The sequence below is a fragment of the Hylobates moloch genome, unplaced genomic scaffold, assembly GCF_009828535.3.
Source record: "Hylobates moloch isolate HMO894 unplaced genomic scaffold, HMol_V3 SCAFFOLD_4, whole genome shotgun sequence".
NCBI classification, from domain to species: Eukaryota; Metazoa; Chordata; class Mammalia; order Primates; family Hylobatidae; genus Hylobates; species Hylobates moloch.
The window spans coordinates 28,724,348-28,737,928 of NW_026652279.1; the positions used below are offsets into that span (position 1 = coordinate 28,724,348).

Below are 13,581 nucleotides of genomic sequence, written 5' to 3' on the forward strand. Positions count from 1 at the left end.
ATCTCACAAAAAAGATACAAAAGAAGGCATACAGGAATCTCATTATACAGGGAAAAAAAAAACAAGCTAGAATTTGTTTAGAATTATACACATGGTAGTAAAGGTATAAAGAAAAGCAAGTTACAATTGTGGTGATCTCTTGGGGTTGGGAGGGATCTGATCGAAAGATAATACCTGGAAGGGGCGATTTACTATTTCTTGACCTGGCCATAGTCACCGGGTTGTTCATTTCTCTAACCATAAAATACACATTTTTATACACTTTTCTGTATGTATATTTCATTATAAAACATGTTGAGAGATCGATCCCTAATACATTCCTTAGTAGAGTATAGGCATTTCATAAATGTTTAATAACAGAATGGATTTGGGATAACAAAATGGTACTAGTACTAAGTTTTCTCTGATCACTTACTAGATATATTTCAGTTTGTCACGTTTACAGACTTCTTTGCAAACAAAAGAGTGAAATGTTAAGAGTTTGGAATGATCCTATGCATAGCAACATATTAAAGAGGACTTTTAAGAATAGATTTTCTATTTTATTTAGAGTAAATAAACATTCTTTCAACTAGTCATGATTCACATTGAGAGGATTAAAACATTCTATACATAATACCTTGAAATTAAAACAATCTACAGAATTAAAAAAGCAACAATGCAGAAAAGGCAAGACAGCAAAGCAAAGTGACAAAAATAATCCTTCAAACTTACAGAACATGTAACATTCAGAAAGGAAAAGACAGCAAATGAAGAAAGCAAAATCATTTTCAGGCCCTGCTTTTAAAAATAAGCAGCCGTGGTTAGGATTTTGTTGTGGAGTCGGGGGGTGGGAAATGACACACGAGTTCATTAAAAAATAAAAGATGGAGAGAAACCCGTTCTGGACCACGAATGTGTTGCAGAGCAAGTCTTAAAAAATAGTTGCCGTGAGCTTAAATGTGCAATAATAAATACCACTAAATAGAACCCGCCACTGAATAAAAGTCAGATACTTTGAGATGACAAAGATCGCCAGAAACATTCCCTGGTCTGACTGTTTTTATATATTTGTGTACACGCGTAAGTGCTAAATCCGGATCTAATTTCTTCCTGAAAAAATCCAGTTTTCTGCAACATCCTCACAGTCAGGGAGAGCTAAACTATATTGAGAAGTTTGGAATCTCCTCACGTGCCAAGGAGGATTGCTTTCTATCTTTACCGCATGTTTTAAAAAATCTTCACAGCAACAAATCCAGGCACCCTAGGAATACAAGGCCACGCAGACAATAGGGAAGGGAGAAAGGAGGAAGACAAACCTGACCTCCAGAAGGAGCCAAGTGTAGGCTCCAAGAGATAAACAGCCAAGTACAATAATCTTTCGAGAAGCGGGTTGAGAAACAAGGGTGGGAGCTGGAAGGAAGGCGGGTATAGTCACACCTTCCTTCACAAACTGTAATTAGGAGAAAGACACCAGCCAGGCCAGCTCTCTCGCAGAGCTCCTGGGCTCACCTGGGCATGTTTTACTAACCAAGCTCCTCCCAGTTTCTTTCTCTCTCTCTCTGTCTCCCCCTTCCTCCCTAACCCCCACCCGCCCCCACTCCCTATCCTTTCCTGCAAGTAAAAAGCTAAAGTAAAATGACTTTCCACAGCAAAACAGTTACAGATGTTCTACCTCGGAATACATCCCAGATCAAGAGCTCGTCACTTGATATGCAGGGCTGGGGAACAGGAGAGGGTACGAAATGGCCCTGCGCTGTGGCCTTTTCACCTACCCAAGCCTCCTAAGTTTCCTGATGCCTCTGAGCTCATTAGACAAAGAACAATGAAGCCAGGACTCCACTCAACCGCTGGTGGTTAGACTGGCAGAAAACAAAAGATCACAGGGTCTCACTGAACTCAGCAACTCTCCAGTGTGCGTCTTCCCTTCCATTCCAGAAAATTAATTTAAAAGTTGCCTGTGATGAAACAAGGGATAACTGCGTCTAAAACAATGAACCGTTCTAAAGCTTGAAGTCAGAATAATTCACTCTTAAGCTTTGAGAAGATCACAATATGCAATGTATTCCTACTTTCTCCCAATATAAATCACGCTATTAAATTAAAAGGAGAGAATTCTTCCACCAAATTACACACTAATGGCTCTTAACCCATAATTAAAGTATCGCTACCAGCAGCGTAAAGCCCCAGCCAGCCAGGGCACGTTTGGCAGGCCCAGGTCTCAGCCCCAGGGATGATGTCAGTGCAGCGACAGCCATCTTGAGGAAAGCCGGTGGTCTAACCTGTCCCTGTCCCCGTCCCCGTCCCTGCTCCCTGGGGACTGGCTCTGGCATCCACGCAGGCCTCCTCCTCTGCACAGGCAGACAAAAGGAAAGCAAGCCCAGTGCCAGAGCAGCACGAAGAGCACCTTCCAGTGAGGCTGGTCACTCAGAGGCGTCTCACCTACCCTTTCCCCAACATCACAACAGCCTAGGAATTTGGACCAGCAACTGGCTTCAGAGCTAGAAGAAGTGGGAGAGGCTCGACTGTGTGCACTGTAATCCAGGGTGTTATCCCCGTGCTAGGCCCTGAGGGCACCCAGGACAGGGCATGACCCTAACATCACGGAGCTAATGAGGAGATAAGACATGAAATAAGCCGGGTGCGGTGGCTCACGCCTGTAATCACAGCACTTTGGAAGGCCAAGGCGGGCGGATTACCTGGGATCAGGAGTTTGAGACCAGCCTGGCCAACATGGTGAAACCCTACCTCTACCAAAAACACAAAAATTAGCTGGTCATGGTGCAGGGCACCTGTAATCCCAGCTACTAGGGAGGCTGAGGCAGGAAAATCACTTGAACCCGGGAGGCAGAGGTTGCAGTGAGTGGAGATGGCGCCACTCTGCACACCAGTCTGGGCGACAGAGCAAGACTCCGTCTCAAAAAGAAAAAAAAAAAAGACATGAAATAATTCTGGAGACACAGCACGGCATAGGAGATTCATAGAAGAGTCAAAACTCAATTCAATCCTGCCATAAACTTTCTAAATAAACTAAATAAACTCTGAAAAACAGAGTTTACCTCTCTGAGCCTCACTTTCCTTGGTGAAAACAAGGCAAAAGGTATTAGATGATGTCTGAGGCCCTGGATAGCTCTGCAATAATTAGATAATTAGAGAATACAAGGCAGTATATAATCAAGTATTAAATTATACAGTAGCAACTACAGCTGCCATTGAGAGCTTGCACTGATTTTTTTTGAGTCAGCCTTCATTGTAAACCACTTCCTGAAAGCCCACTCAGACCCTGTGCTAGGATTCAGGGATGCAGCGGTCACGAAGACAGAATGCTCTGCCTTCACGAGGCTTTCACCAGTCTAGTAAGGTATTCTCAGATGTTCAGAGGAGGGAAAAAATGAGGGCTGGGGTTGGCCTATGACCTTTGCATGGAGACAGAGGCAAAACTGGGTTTCAAGTGGGTATCATTTGAGCATTCAGTGGGGTGATGATCGACGCAGTGGTTAACTGCTGAGTATGGTAGTAATAAGCCATGAGGTTCTGAAAACATTAGCACAAGCACAGTTCTGCTAATCTGCTCATCATTAGTGAAGGTAATTAGTTAGCTTCCAGAAGTTTGCCAGACTTCGATTCTTCCGGCCCTCTGCCTAACTTCTCCTTCTCCCACCCCAAACCTGCTAATTGTGGTTAACTTTTTCCCTTTATTCTTTTTAATTATTCTTGCAGACAACTACGGTGGAGGGCAGGAGCCAGGAAGCAGTTACCAAGGAGGGAGTCCACATCTAAGCAATATGGAGTCAGTCAGGAAGGAAGACCCTGTATGCTACAAGGTAAACGGCTAAAAAGATCGATTTGCGTATTAAGTCACAAGAGAGGTTTTGGTACATACAGGCTGAGTGCGGTGGCTCATGCCTGTAATCCCAGCACTTTGCGAGGCCGAGGTGGGCGGATCACCTGAGGTCAGGATTTTGAAACCAGCCTGGCCAACATGGTGAAACCCATCTCTACTAAAAATACAAAAATGGGCCGGGCGTGGTGGCAGGCACCTGTAATCCCAGCTACTCAGGAGGCTGAGGCAGGAGAATGGCTTGAACCGGGGAGGCAGAGGTTGCAGTGAGCCGAGATGGCGCCATTGCACTCCAGCCTGGGGGACAAGAGCGAGACTTCATCACCAAAAAAAAAAAAAAGACCAGACACATGGTTTTTTTTAAGAGTAGAGCTATGTCTCATACAACTAAGGAATATGGTATAATTTAGCTGGTAAGAATAATTAACCATCCGCATCTTAATTTTTAAAACTAAAATGTCATAAAATTAATTTGTCCCTTATTCTTAAGGGGCATGAAACTTGACTGTGCCCTAAATGAAACCAAATGTTGCCTACCAACAGTACATTCCATTTTCCAAACAACTTCCCTGGAATGCTGGGGAGCTGATATGTTTAAAACGAATATTCTCCAAGTCCAAGTGTTGGATTTAAAAGAACCATAACCTTTCCAACTTTCCTTACAAAAAAATCCCATGTATGATTTATGCCCATCTTCAAAACACCCTCTGGAGTTCAGACCAGATGTGTGCAGTGTTTACACTGAGAAAACCACTAGGACATCAACAATTCACTATAAACACCACTCAAATTTTGCTGTGCTTTCCTTCATTTCCTCTGTATTTATTCTGGTGTTAAAATAATGTTAACTCTCATAATAAGGAAAATAGGAGCAGATGTTTAAACCAAACAGACTTTAGCCCATTATCTCATATAGCTACTCAACTTTCAAAATCAAAGTTTCTTCCTCCCAAATACCAAGAGAGAAGAGAAGAGAAGAGACGAGAAGAGCACTCTAGTTTCCTGTGTGTTGCATGCTACACAACAACTCGACCTGGGCTCGCTGTCCGTAAGCTAGCTGGTCATCACCAATCAGAGACAGGAAAAATTAATCTGGTATCTGGTATCAATTTCCTAACAATCTTATATTTCTCTCTTAGGCCATTATTTCTGTTTTTAAAATATCATATTACTTGTTGGCAAAGACAATACAACAGAAATTGCCTCAAAAGTTTTTCTTTCTTGTTGGGGGAAGCGCAGATGGTTAAAAAAAAAACAACAACAAAAACAAAACCCTGACTGCAATGTGTGAATGTCACGGGAAACAAGCCCAGCAATGGCTGCTTATGGCTTTCTAAAGTCGGTTGCCTTTTTAAAGTGAGTTCAGACGCAAGATGTTACTCAACACATCAGATGCAAAGAAAGCAAAATTCACCGAAATTCTCATAGCAAGAACTAGTTAGGAGTAAAGAAAAACAAATACCCTTTTTTAAAAAACGTTAAATATGAGATCCTCATCCAGAGTTTTAAAAAACAACGTGAATGAGGGTGGTTGTTTTTTTCCTTGAAGGGGAAAAATACTCTTTAAAGGGTAAGTTTTCAACTGATTAGGAAACAGGCCTGAAGTTTTTAGATTAAAAAAATACAAGTGAATCACCTTCCCAAGTTTTTGTAACTGTTTTCTTTTTCAAGAGAAATGTCCCATGTATTATTGGAGAAAAAATGGAAACTGCTGCTGCTGAATGAGAAAGAGAAGAGTCCCGGATGTGTGTGTGGTTACAACAAAAAATACTCTTCCTGCCAGGCCGAACTCCCCCGGAGATGCCTCTCGGCGGCAGACCCAGGCCATTGCCACTTTTTCAAATCGCACGTAGGGGATGTTCCAACGGCTTAAGAAATAGATTTTTCTCTTACTGCTACCAGAGACAGCTTGAAATACAAGACAGTGGGGGAAGCACCTCACAGGCAATAGGAGGTAATAAATGAGAGTTCAGCGCTGCTCTCTCTTTTTCAGGGCAGGCTGGGGGTCGGGGTGTTGTGTAATCGCTCCCACAGGGAGCAGAGCGCGAGGAACACCCCCCAATGTCAGCGCTCCCTGGGCTGCACAGGAAGCGCCAGCGAGACAAAGAGCCGGCCTGTGCTCGCTGACACGGTGCCCTTCCAGCCCCACGCGGGAGAGGGACATTCTCCGCTGTTTGGGACACTCACTCGCGAGCACAGAAACTCGCTGTAACTTTGGCTCCCCCTCCGTGAGCTGCAGGGCGCTGTGGCCCACAGCAGGGTACAGTAGACGGTGCAATCCTTACCAGCCCCTCCCCCAAAGAGGCACAACTTTTACCGGCGTCCTACAAGTCCTTCCCCTAAAGACAATATTAACGGAAATCAAAAAGACATACATTTTAAAGAGTTAAAAATGTAAGGCGCGAGTACGTTGCAAGCAACGAGCAAACTTTGAAGGGTTTCTACTTCACCGCCTCTCCGTCCAGCCCCCTCCACCGCCCCCCCGCAGCCTGAGATCCGAACACACTCGGTGCCGAACCGAACCTAAGAAACGCCGGCCTTTCAAGTGCCCTACAGCCCCGAGGAGGACAGCAGGCGCTTAGAAGGCAGGCACCCAGCACACTGAGGAGTGGCCGGGACGAGCAACGGGCAGTAATTCTACAACGGGACATCTACCTTCGTAGCACAGAATGCCGATATTGTTGTTCATCTTGTCCAAGTACTGATAGTTCAACAGGTCCATCTTCATAAATAGCATTTATTGGGCTAGCAAAGAAAACCAGCTCTTCGCTTTTGCCCCAAAAGAGTTAAGTTTCAAAAATCAATTGTTGCTGAGTAGCTCCCGGCTCTTCAACTTCACAAAGGCAGAGGCCCAGCCTCAGACTATCAAAACAAAGTATGCAAAAGTTAAAAAAAAAAAAAAAATCAGGCACAAAAAAATCGAGCTCACACGCAACCCTTCAAGGGCTTACTGGTAGACGGTGTATGTACTGTATCCCCAATCGAATATGAAAACAGCGTTTCAGAAGTCCTTATAAGTCCTTCCTGGAAATGGAAAAGAGTGAAAAAGAGAAACGCGCAGCCCGTTTCCTAGGACAAAGCGGCGCCGGCCCCGCTCACAGCCCGCTGCAAGCCGGCAGCGCTGACATGCGGGCTATGCTTGGCATGACTCCTATGCGGCCGCTTCCTCTTCCCGCAGGAGGCCGAGCATGCTCACTGCGCCGCGCTGCCGAGGCAGGGAGGGCTCCTGCACAGGATCAGCCTCTCAATGTAGCAAGTGTTGGAAAGAAAGAGAAAGAGGAGGGGGAGAGACTCTAGAGACGGGGCCTTGGCAGAGTGGCTCTTGACAGGAAGCAGCCCGGCCGCTGCAAAACCGTAGGAGGAAAAAAGAAAACCCAGGAAGTTTCTTTTTCAGGAGCTGAGTATAAAGTAAAAAATCCATCATGGAAGCAAACTTCCATGGAATGCAACTTTCGTGAAACTTCACGTTGGAGCTTCGGAAACCCAAAGTGCTAGTGATGCATAAGCCAAAAGAAAGACACTATATATATATATAGTGTCTTTCTTTTAAAGATTGTTTTATAATATCCATTTACACTTTAACTGGATATTTAAATTTCTGATGTTAATGTTACATATAACTTCTTCCATAATCCCCATAACAACTGAGATAGACAGGGCAGGGAGGGTATCACCCTTTCACAGCAGAGGAAACTGAGGTTCAGATGGATTAAATGACTGGCCCACAGCCCCCAAAATAGTTGACAGAACTACTTTTAAAGTGTTTTTTCCCACCTAATGTTATAACTTTATTTAAAAAAACGAGGGGGCCGGGTATAGTGGCTCACATCTGTAATCCCAGTCGAAGCAGGCGGATCACTTGAGGTCAGAAGTTGGAGACCAGCCTGGCCAGCATGGTGAAACCCCCGTCTCTACTAAAAATACAGAAATTAGCCTGGTGTGGTAGCGCACACCTGTAGTCCCAGCTACTCAGGAGGCTGAGGTGGGAGAATTGCTTGAACCTGGGAGGAGGAGGATGCAGTGAGCCAAGATCCTGACACTGCACTCCAGCCTGGGCAACAGAGTGAGACTTTGTCTCAAAAAAAAAAAAAAAAAAAAGAAAAGAAAAGAAAAAAAGAGACAAAGAGAGGAGAAGAGATGGAAGAGTATTTAAGCAAATAAGGCTATAATATCAAAAATTGAAAGTGTACTTGAAATTATAGAGGGAAAGGGTAAAATTATTTTCATTTGGCATGTATGACACCCACCTGTGTGTAAGAAGCTAGTGGCATGCAGCTGTACTATTTGCTATTGGAAGAACTTGGGGCTTAAACTTTGATTACCCAGTGCCTAGCACAACCAAGTTTAGGTGCCCAAAAACTGTTTACTGAACGAGTGAACCACTGAATGTTCAGTTTTCAGCACATGAAGAACGTGTTAACAAAATAGAAAAAAAAAAACTCTAAACATTTGAATATTCTAAAAATATATTTTTAATATTCCAAAATAATATTTGAATAAATAATTTGAAGGAGTTGTATGTTAAAAATCCAGCAATAGTTGCATTGGGTTTATTAGGCACACTCATGGCAAGGTGTTCTAATGAAATCTTACTTGGGAGTCGGGATGCGGTGGCTCACGCCTGTAATCCCAGCACTTTGAGAGGCTTAGACAGGCGCATCACTTGAGGTCAGGAGTTTGAGAACAGCTTGGCCAACATGGTGAAACCCTGTCTCTACTAAAAATACAAAAATTAGCCGGGCATAGTGGTATGTGTCTGTAATCCCAACTACTCGGGAGGCTGAGGCAGGAGAATTGTTTGAACACGGGGGGCGGAGGCTGCAGTGAGCAAAGATTGTGCCGCTGCACTCCAGCCTGGGTGACAGAACGAGACTCCGCCTCAAAAAAAAAAAAAAAAAAAAACTATATGACATCTAAATACTAAATACTGTTGCTGTCATTGCTCCAACAGTAATCACTGGGGTGACATCAGGGGAAGTAATAGGGGAATCAAGATTTCACAAGCTTTCATTTATAAGAATATTTATTGATGCTATATTACATGTAATAAGCCATAGTGAAAGATATGTATCCTATCAATTGTAATTAAAATACTTAATGGTATTTGGTGGGGAGGGTTGAAGAAAACTCAAAACTCGTAGCATCCAGTATACACGAGATCATTGCACTGAAACAATATCAGGTATCAGATTTAAATTCAACTGATAGTTTTGGAGTACTCTTACTGTGCTATATTTTTACATAAATTCTCAATCAGAAAACTGTATCCATCATTAGAATATCCCACATGGGAGAGAGGTGGCTGCACATTAGAACCAGGGGGGAGCTTTTAAAAATCTTGATGCTGAGGTTGCATCCCAAACTCATCTGAGGTGGGAACCAGCAGCAGTAGCTTCTAAAGTCCCAGGTGATTCCAATATGCAGTCAAGGTTGAGAACCATTGCTTTCATCTAGAGAGGAAAAAAACAAACAAACAAAAAAAAACCCTGCCTTAAGATATTTCATTTTATTCACTTATTTTGACATGAAGAGTTTTTTTAATAGTAATTTGAGCACATGATTCAAACAATACCATTGTAGAAAATGAATAAAATATTTGGTAACGTCCCTTAAGTGACTCAGCATCACTTAAAACAGCAGTTCTCAGCCTCCAGGTGGCAACCATTTTCGTGGACACCGTCTCACAGGTCTACCTTGACTATTGTAACATTCCCAGCCACAGCCACCACATCTTTCCCGCTGATCCGGGAGGCTAGCACGGTGCTACCCAAGTGTGATCCAGAGGGGTTCGAGCACCAGGTGTTCCTAGTCCCCAAAAACTAGATACAGAAACTGAGAATGAACATTTAAAACTTTTCTAGCAATTTGACAGACTAATTTTATGTCTCTCAAATCTGAATATTAAAGAAATTTGAGGGCTATAGTTTTCATATTTCTAGTTATTGAACTGCATTACATTTTATAAACTATCAGTCTGCAACAAAGACTTGGGGAAAAATGAAACAAACCTGGTTTCACAGAGAAGCTTGTGCTCCAGAGAGGCCAGCTACAACAGCCAGCCTCTTCAGGCTGGGAGCGCCTCCTGGACCGGCTCTAAGCCTTTCCATCCCAGCTCCTGACAACTTTCACCTTAGTTTCAAGCACATTGGATGACCTGCAGTGAGTTATTCCACAAATCACATCAGTTCGCTTCTCAGTGTGCAGGACGTCTCTTCTTTCCCAGCCTGTCTACTCAGCAAACATCCACTCTTCCTTGAGACTTGTCAGAAAGCCCCTCTTGTCCTGTGAAATCTCCCTACGACCCCGTCCTACCATCTCCTCACACCCTACTCCAACCTATCCTTTTACAGAGTAAGTAGTCCTTATCCAAAATACTTGGACCAGAAGTGTTTTGGATTTCGGACCTTCTTGGATTTTGGAATATTTGCATTATACTCACCAGTTGAGCATCTCTAATTTTAAAGTCTGAAATCTGAAATGCTCCAATATGAGCGTTTTCACGTGAATGTTGTGTCAGCACTCAAAACTGTTTGGATTTTGGAGCATTTTTCGTTTCAGATTTTTGGATTAGGATGCTCAACCCGTACCTTATATGTGCTTCTTTCCTAGCCTAGACCTTCGGAGCAAGGACTATGCCTTCCTCACCTTTTCAAGGTTAGTCTGGCAGAAGCCTGGCGCACGGTAGGCCATCAATAAATACCAGCTGAATAAAATCAATAAACATCTAAACGGCAGATTCTTCATTTCCCCATCCCTACTTCCAGCACACACTGGATTATCTTACTCAATGTCATTAGGTGGCTGTCAACATCTCTTGGAAACCACGGGTCCTTGCCTTTAAGAAACACCATGTAGATTCTGATTATACTTCAGGGTACAATCAGCTCATCCATAAAAAAAAAAAAAAAAAAACCCAAATACTAGAAAATATCAATCCTTCTCAGATTCATTCATAGGATAATATATTCATAATTAAAGTACCAATAGGATAGTTTTGTAGGGAATTGGAAAGATGGGTCTAAATTTTATCCACACACACAAATGAGATGGGAAAAGCTAGTTCTCTTTTTAAGAATGAATAAGTTTGATCTATCAAAATTTTTTTTTTTTTTTTTTTTTGAGATGGAGTCTCGCTGTGTCACCCAGGCTGGAGTGCAGTGGCGCGATCTCCGCTCACTGCAAGCTCCGCCTCCCGGGTTCACGCCATTCTCCTGCCTCAGCCTCTCCGAGTAGCTGGGACTACAGGCGCCCGCCACCACGCCCGGCTAATTTTTTATATTTTTAGTAGAGACGGGGTTTCACCGTGGTCTCGATCTCCTGACCTTGTGATTCGCCCGCCTCGGCCTCCCAAAGTGCTGGGATTACAAGCGTGAGCCACCGCGCCCGGCCCGATCTATCAAATATTTAAAACATAAAGCAAAGAACATTTTTTGGAGTGTTACTGGGTACAGACTAGGTAGGACCAGACAGATACTGTGTATATAGGAATCAGAAATCCAGGCCAGTGGGGAAGAAGTGGATTACAAAACAAGCATTATTGAGAAAAGAATCCAAATAGCACTTTGCCTTATACTGTACATCAAAATAAATCCCAAATGTTTTAAAGATTATTTAGATGCTTTTAAAGTAAGGTTTTTGCTGCAAAAACTTACAAAACTATAAGGATATGTTCAGACTATCTGATATGGAATAGGAAAACATGTGCTAAGCCAGAAATAAAATTTTTAATCAAAGACAGAAGCCACCAAGGAAAATGTAGAATTTGATTGAGAATACAGATTTTATGCTTTTATACCTCTAAAAACACCAAAACCAAGTAGAGGCAAAACACAAAACTGGAGAATATATTTGTATCATATATTACAGTGAAGGATAAATGTTCTTGGTATACAAAAAACATTTAAAAATAGAAAGAGCAAAGGAAAAAATTGAAAAACCACTTGATCTGAATAACATTTTTTGAGTAAAGAGCATGAGAAACAAATGGCCAACACATTTTTGAAAAACTATTCAACCTTACTAATAAAGAAATATAAATTTTAAGAAATTAAGTGATTTTCCAGCTACCAATTTAACAAAAAGACTTTTTCAATCTTATTTCTTGCTGGTGAAACAGGATGCCATTGGAATCTTTGCTCACTGCTAATGCAGTATAAACAGATAACGCCTGCGTATAAAGCAGGTTGGCACACACTAGACTGTTTTATGAAAAACGTCCATGCCTTTGTCCTTGCATTGGACTCTACTTCTAGACTTCTGTCTTAAGAAAATAAGATACGAAGAGCTTCATAAAGATGCTTATCATACAGCTATGTGTAAAATGAAAACCTGAAAACCTAAAGTTCAAATAAGAGGATGCATTAAAACTGTGGCTTATCGATGACAGAATATTATGCAGCCATTACAACACCTTCAATAATCTATAATGGCATGAGGAAATGCTATGCTATATACTGTGTGACAGTACTACACTTGTTAACTGAAAACAATAAAAATCGGATATAAAACTAATACACACATTATTCACCAACTGTGCTAATGTATTTATGAAAACATACATATATATATATAGAGAGAGAGAAAAAAGTATACATTAAAAAGACTGGAAAGTATACCAAAATGTTAACAGTGCCCATCTTTGAATGGTGGGCATTTTTTACATTTTCCTCAATTTCTAACTAGCCTACAAATAGTTTATTCTTCCTAGAATGAAGATGCAGATAAGGAAAGTTCTTGATTTTTAAAAAGCAGCAACACAATGAAATAATATTCCCTGGTGAGACATAAGCAATGGATATGTATATCTTATTATAGCTTACATATCTAATGATATCTCCTTTTGATTTGGGTTTAACAACTTAAAAATAGTAAGAATCCAAACATTTCTTTAGAACTTTGGAACATTCAAAGATGTTTAAGATGGGGTATCTGTCTCAAAGAGCAAAGTCGACAGAGACAGCTCTACACTTGCAGAGCTTATAGACGTGTGCACGTGCTTTTTATCTTCCTACTGCTTACTAATTATGTTATATGTCAGTACCGATTCCCCCAAACTAGACCATAAGCTTCTAGAGGGAAGGAAAGCTAAGCCTCAGTCCTTAGAGTAAAACTCCCCCACAGCATACAATAAGTGCTCTATTTGGTTTGGTTTGATTTGGTTTTTTTTGAAACAGGGTCTCCCTCTGTTGCCCAGGCTAGAGTGCAGTGGCTCAATCACAGCTCACTGCAGCCTTGACTTCCCAGGCTCAAGTGATCCTCCCAACTCGGCGGGACCACAGGTGCATGCCACCATGTCTGGCTAATTTTTTTTTTTTTTATCATTTTTTGTAGAGACAGGTTCTCACTATGTTACCCAGGCTTGTCTTGAACTCCTGGCCTCAAGCCATCCACCCGCCTCGGCCTCCCAAAGTGCTGGGATTACTGGCGTGAGCCACCACGCCTGGCCCAATAAGTGCTTTATAAATGTTAATTATGCCCAGGCTAATTACTAGGCTGATCTGTTTAATTTGCTAGAGGTTTGACTACCACTTTAGATCACCAAAACTGTGAGCTGCATAATAAAAGCCAAATAATCTTCTATTTAATATCAGCCTGGGGAAAGAAAAGCCAAATGATCAAAATCACTCCCCAGACATTTATTTAAAATAAAATGCTTTCATTTGAGCACTTGAAGAGAGGGGAAAGTTTTAATGTTAAGTCTAACATAATATCTCCAAATACCACATTAGAAAATATGAGTAACCCTACTGCACTATTTGGTT

At 42.0% G+C, this 13,581-nt stretch overlaps 1 protein-coding gene across 4 annotated transcripts in view; it reads right to left on the reverse strand.

The window, feature by feature from the left end:
- VGLL4 (vestigial like family member 4) overlaps positions 1–13,581 on the reverse strand; it is a 163,105-nt gene that overhangs the window by 79,917 nt on the left and 69,607 nt on the right. Inside the window, exon 1 of one of the 4 annotated variants that reach the window (XM_032149733.2) lies at positions 6,476–7,002. The exons of the other annotated variants lie outside the window; for them this stretch is intronic. Coding sequence (XP_032005624.1) covers positions 6,476–6,557 — 82 coding nt within the window. The 5' untranslated portion in view covers positions 6,558–7,002. Of the gene's footprint in view, positions 1–6,475; positions 7,003–13,581 lie in introns of those variants that run through there. 4 annotated transcript variants of the gene reach the window in all.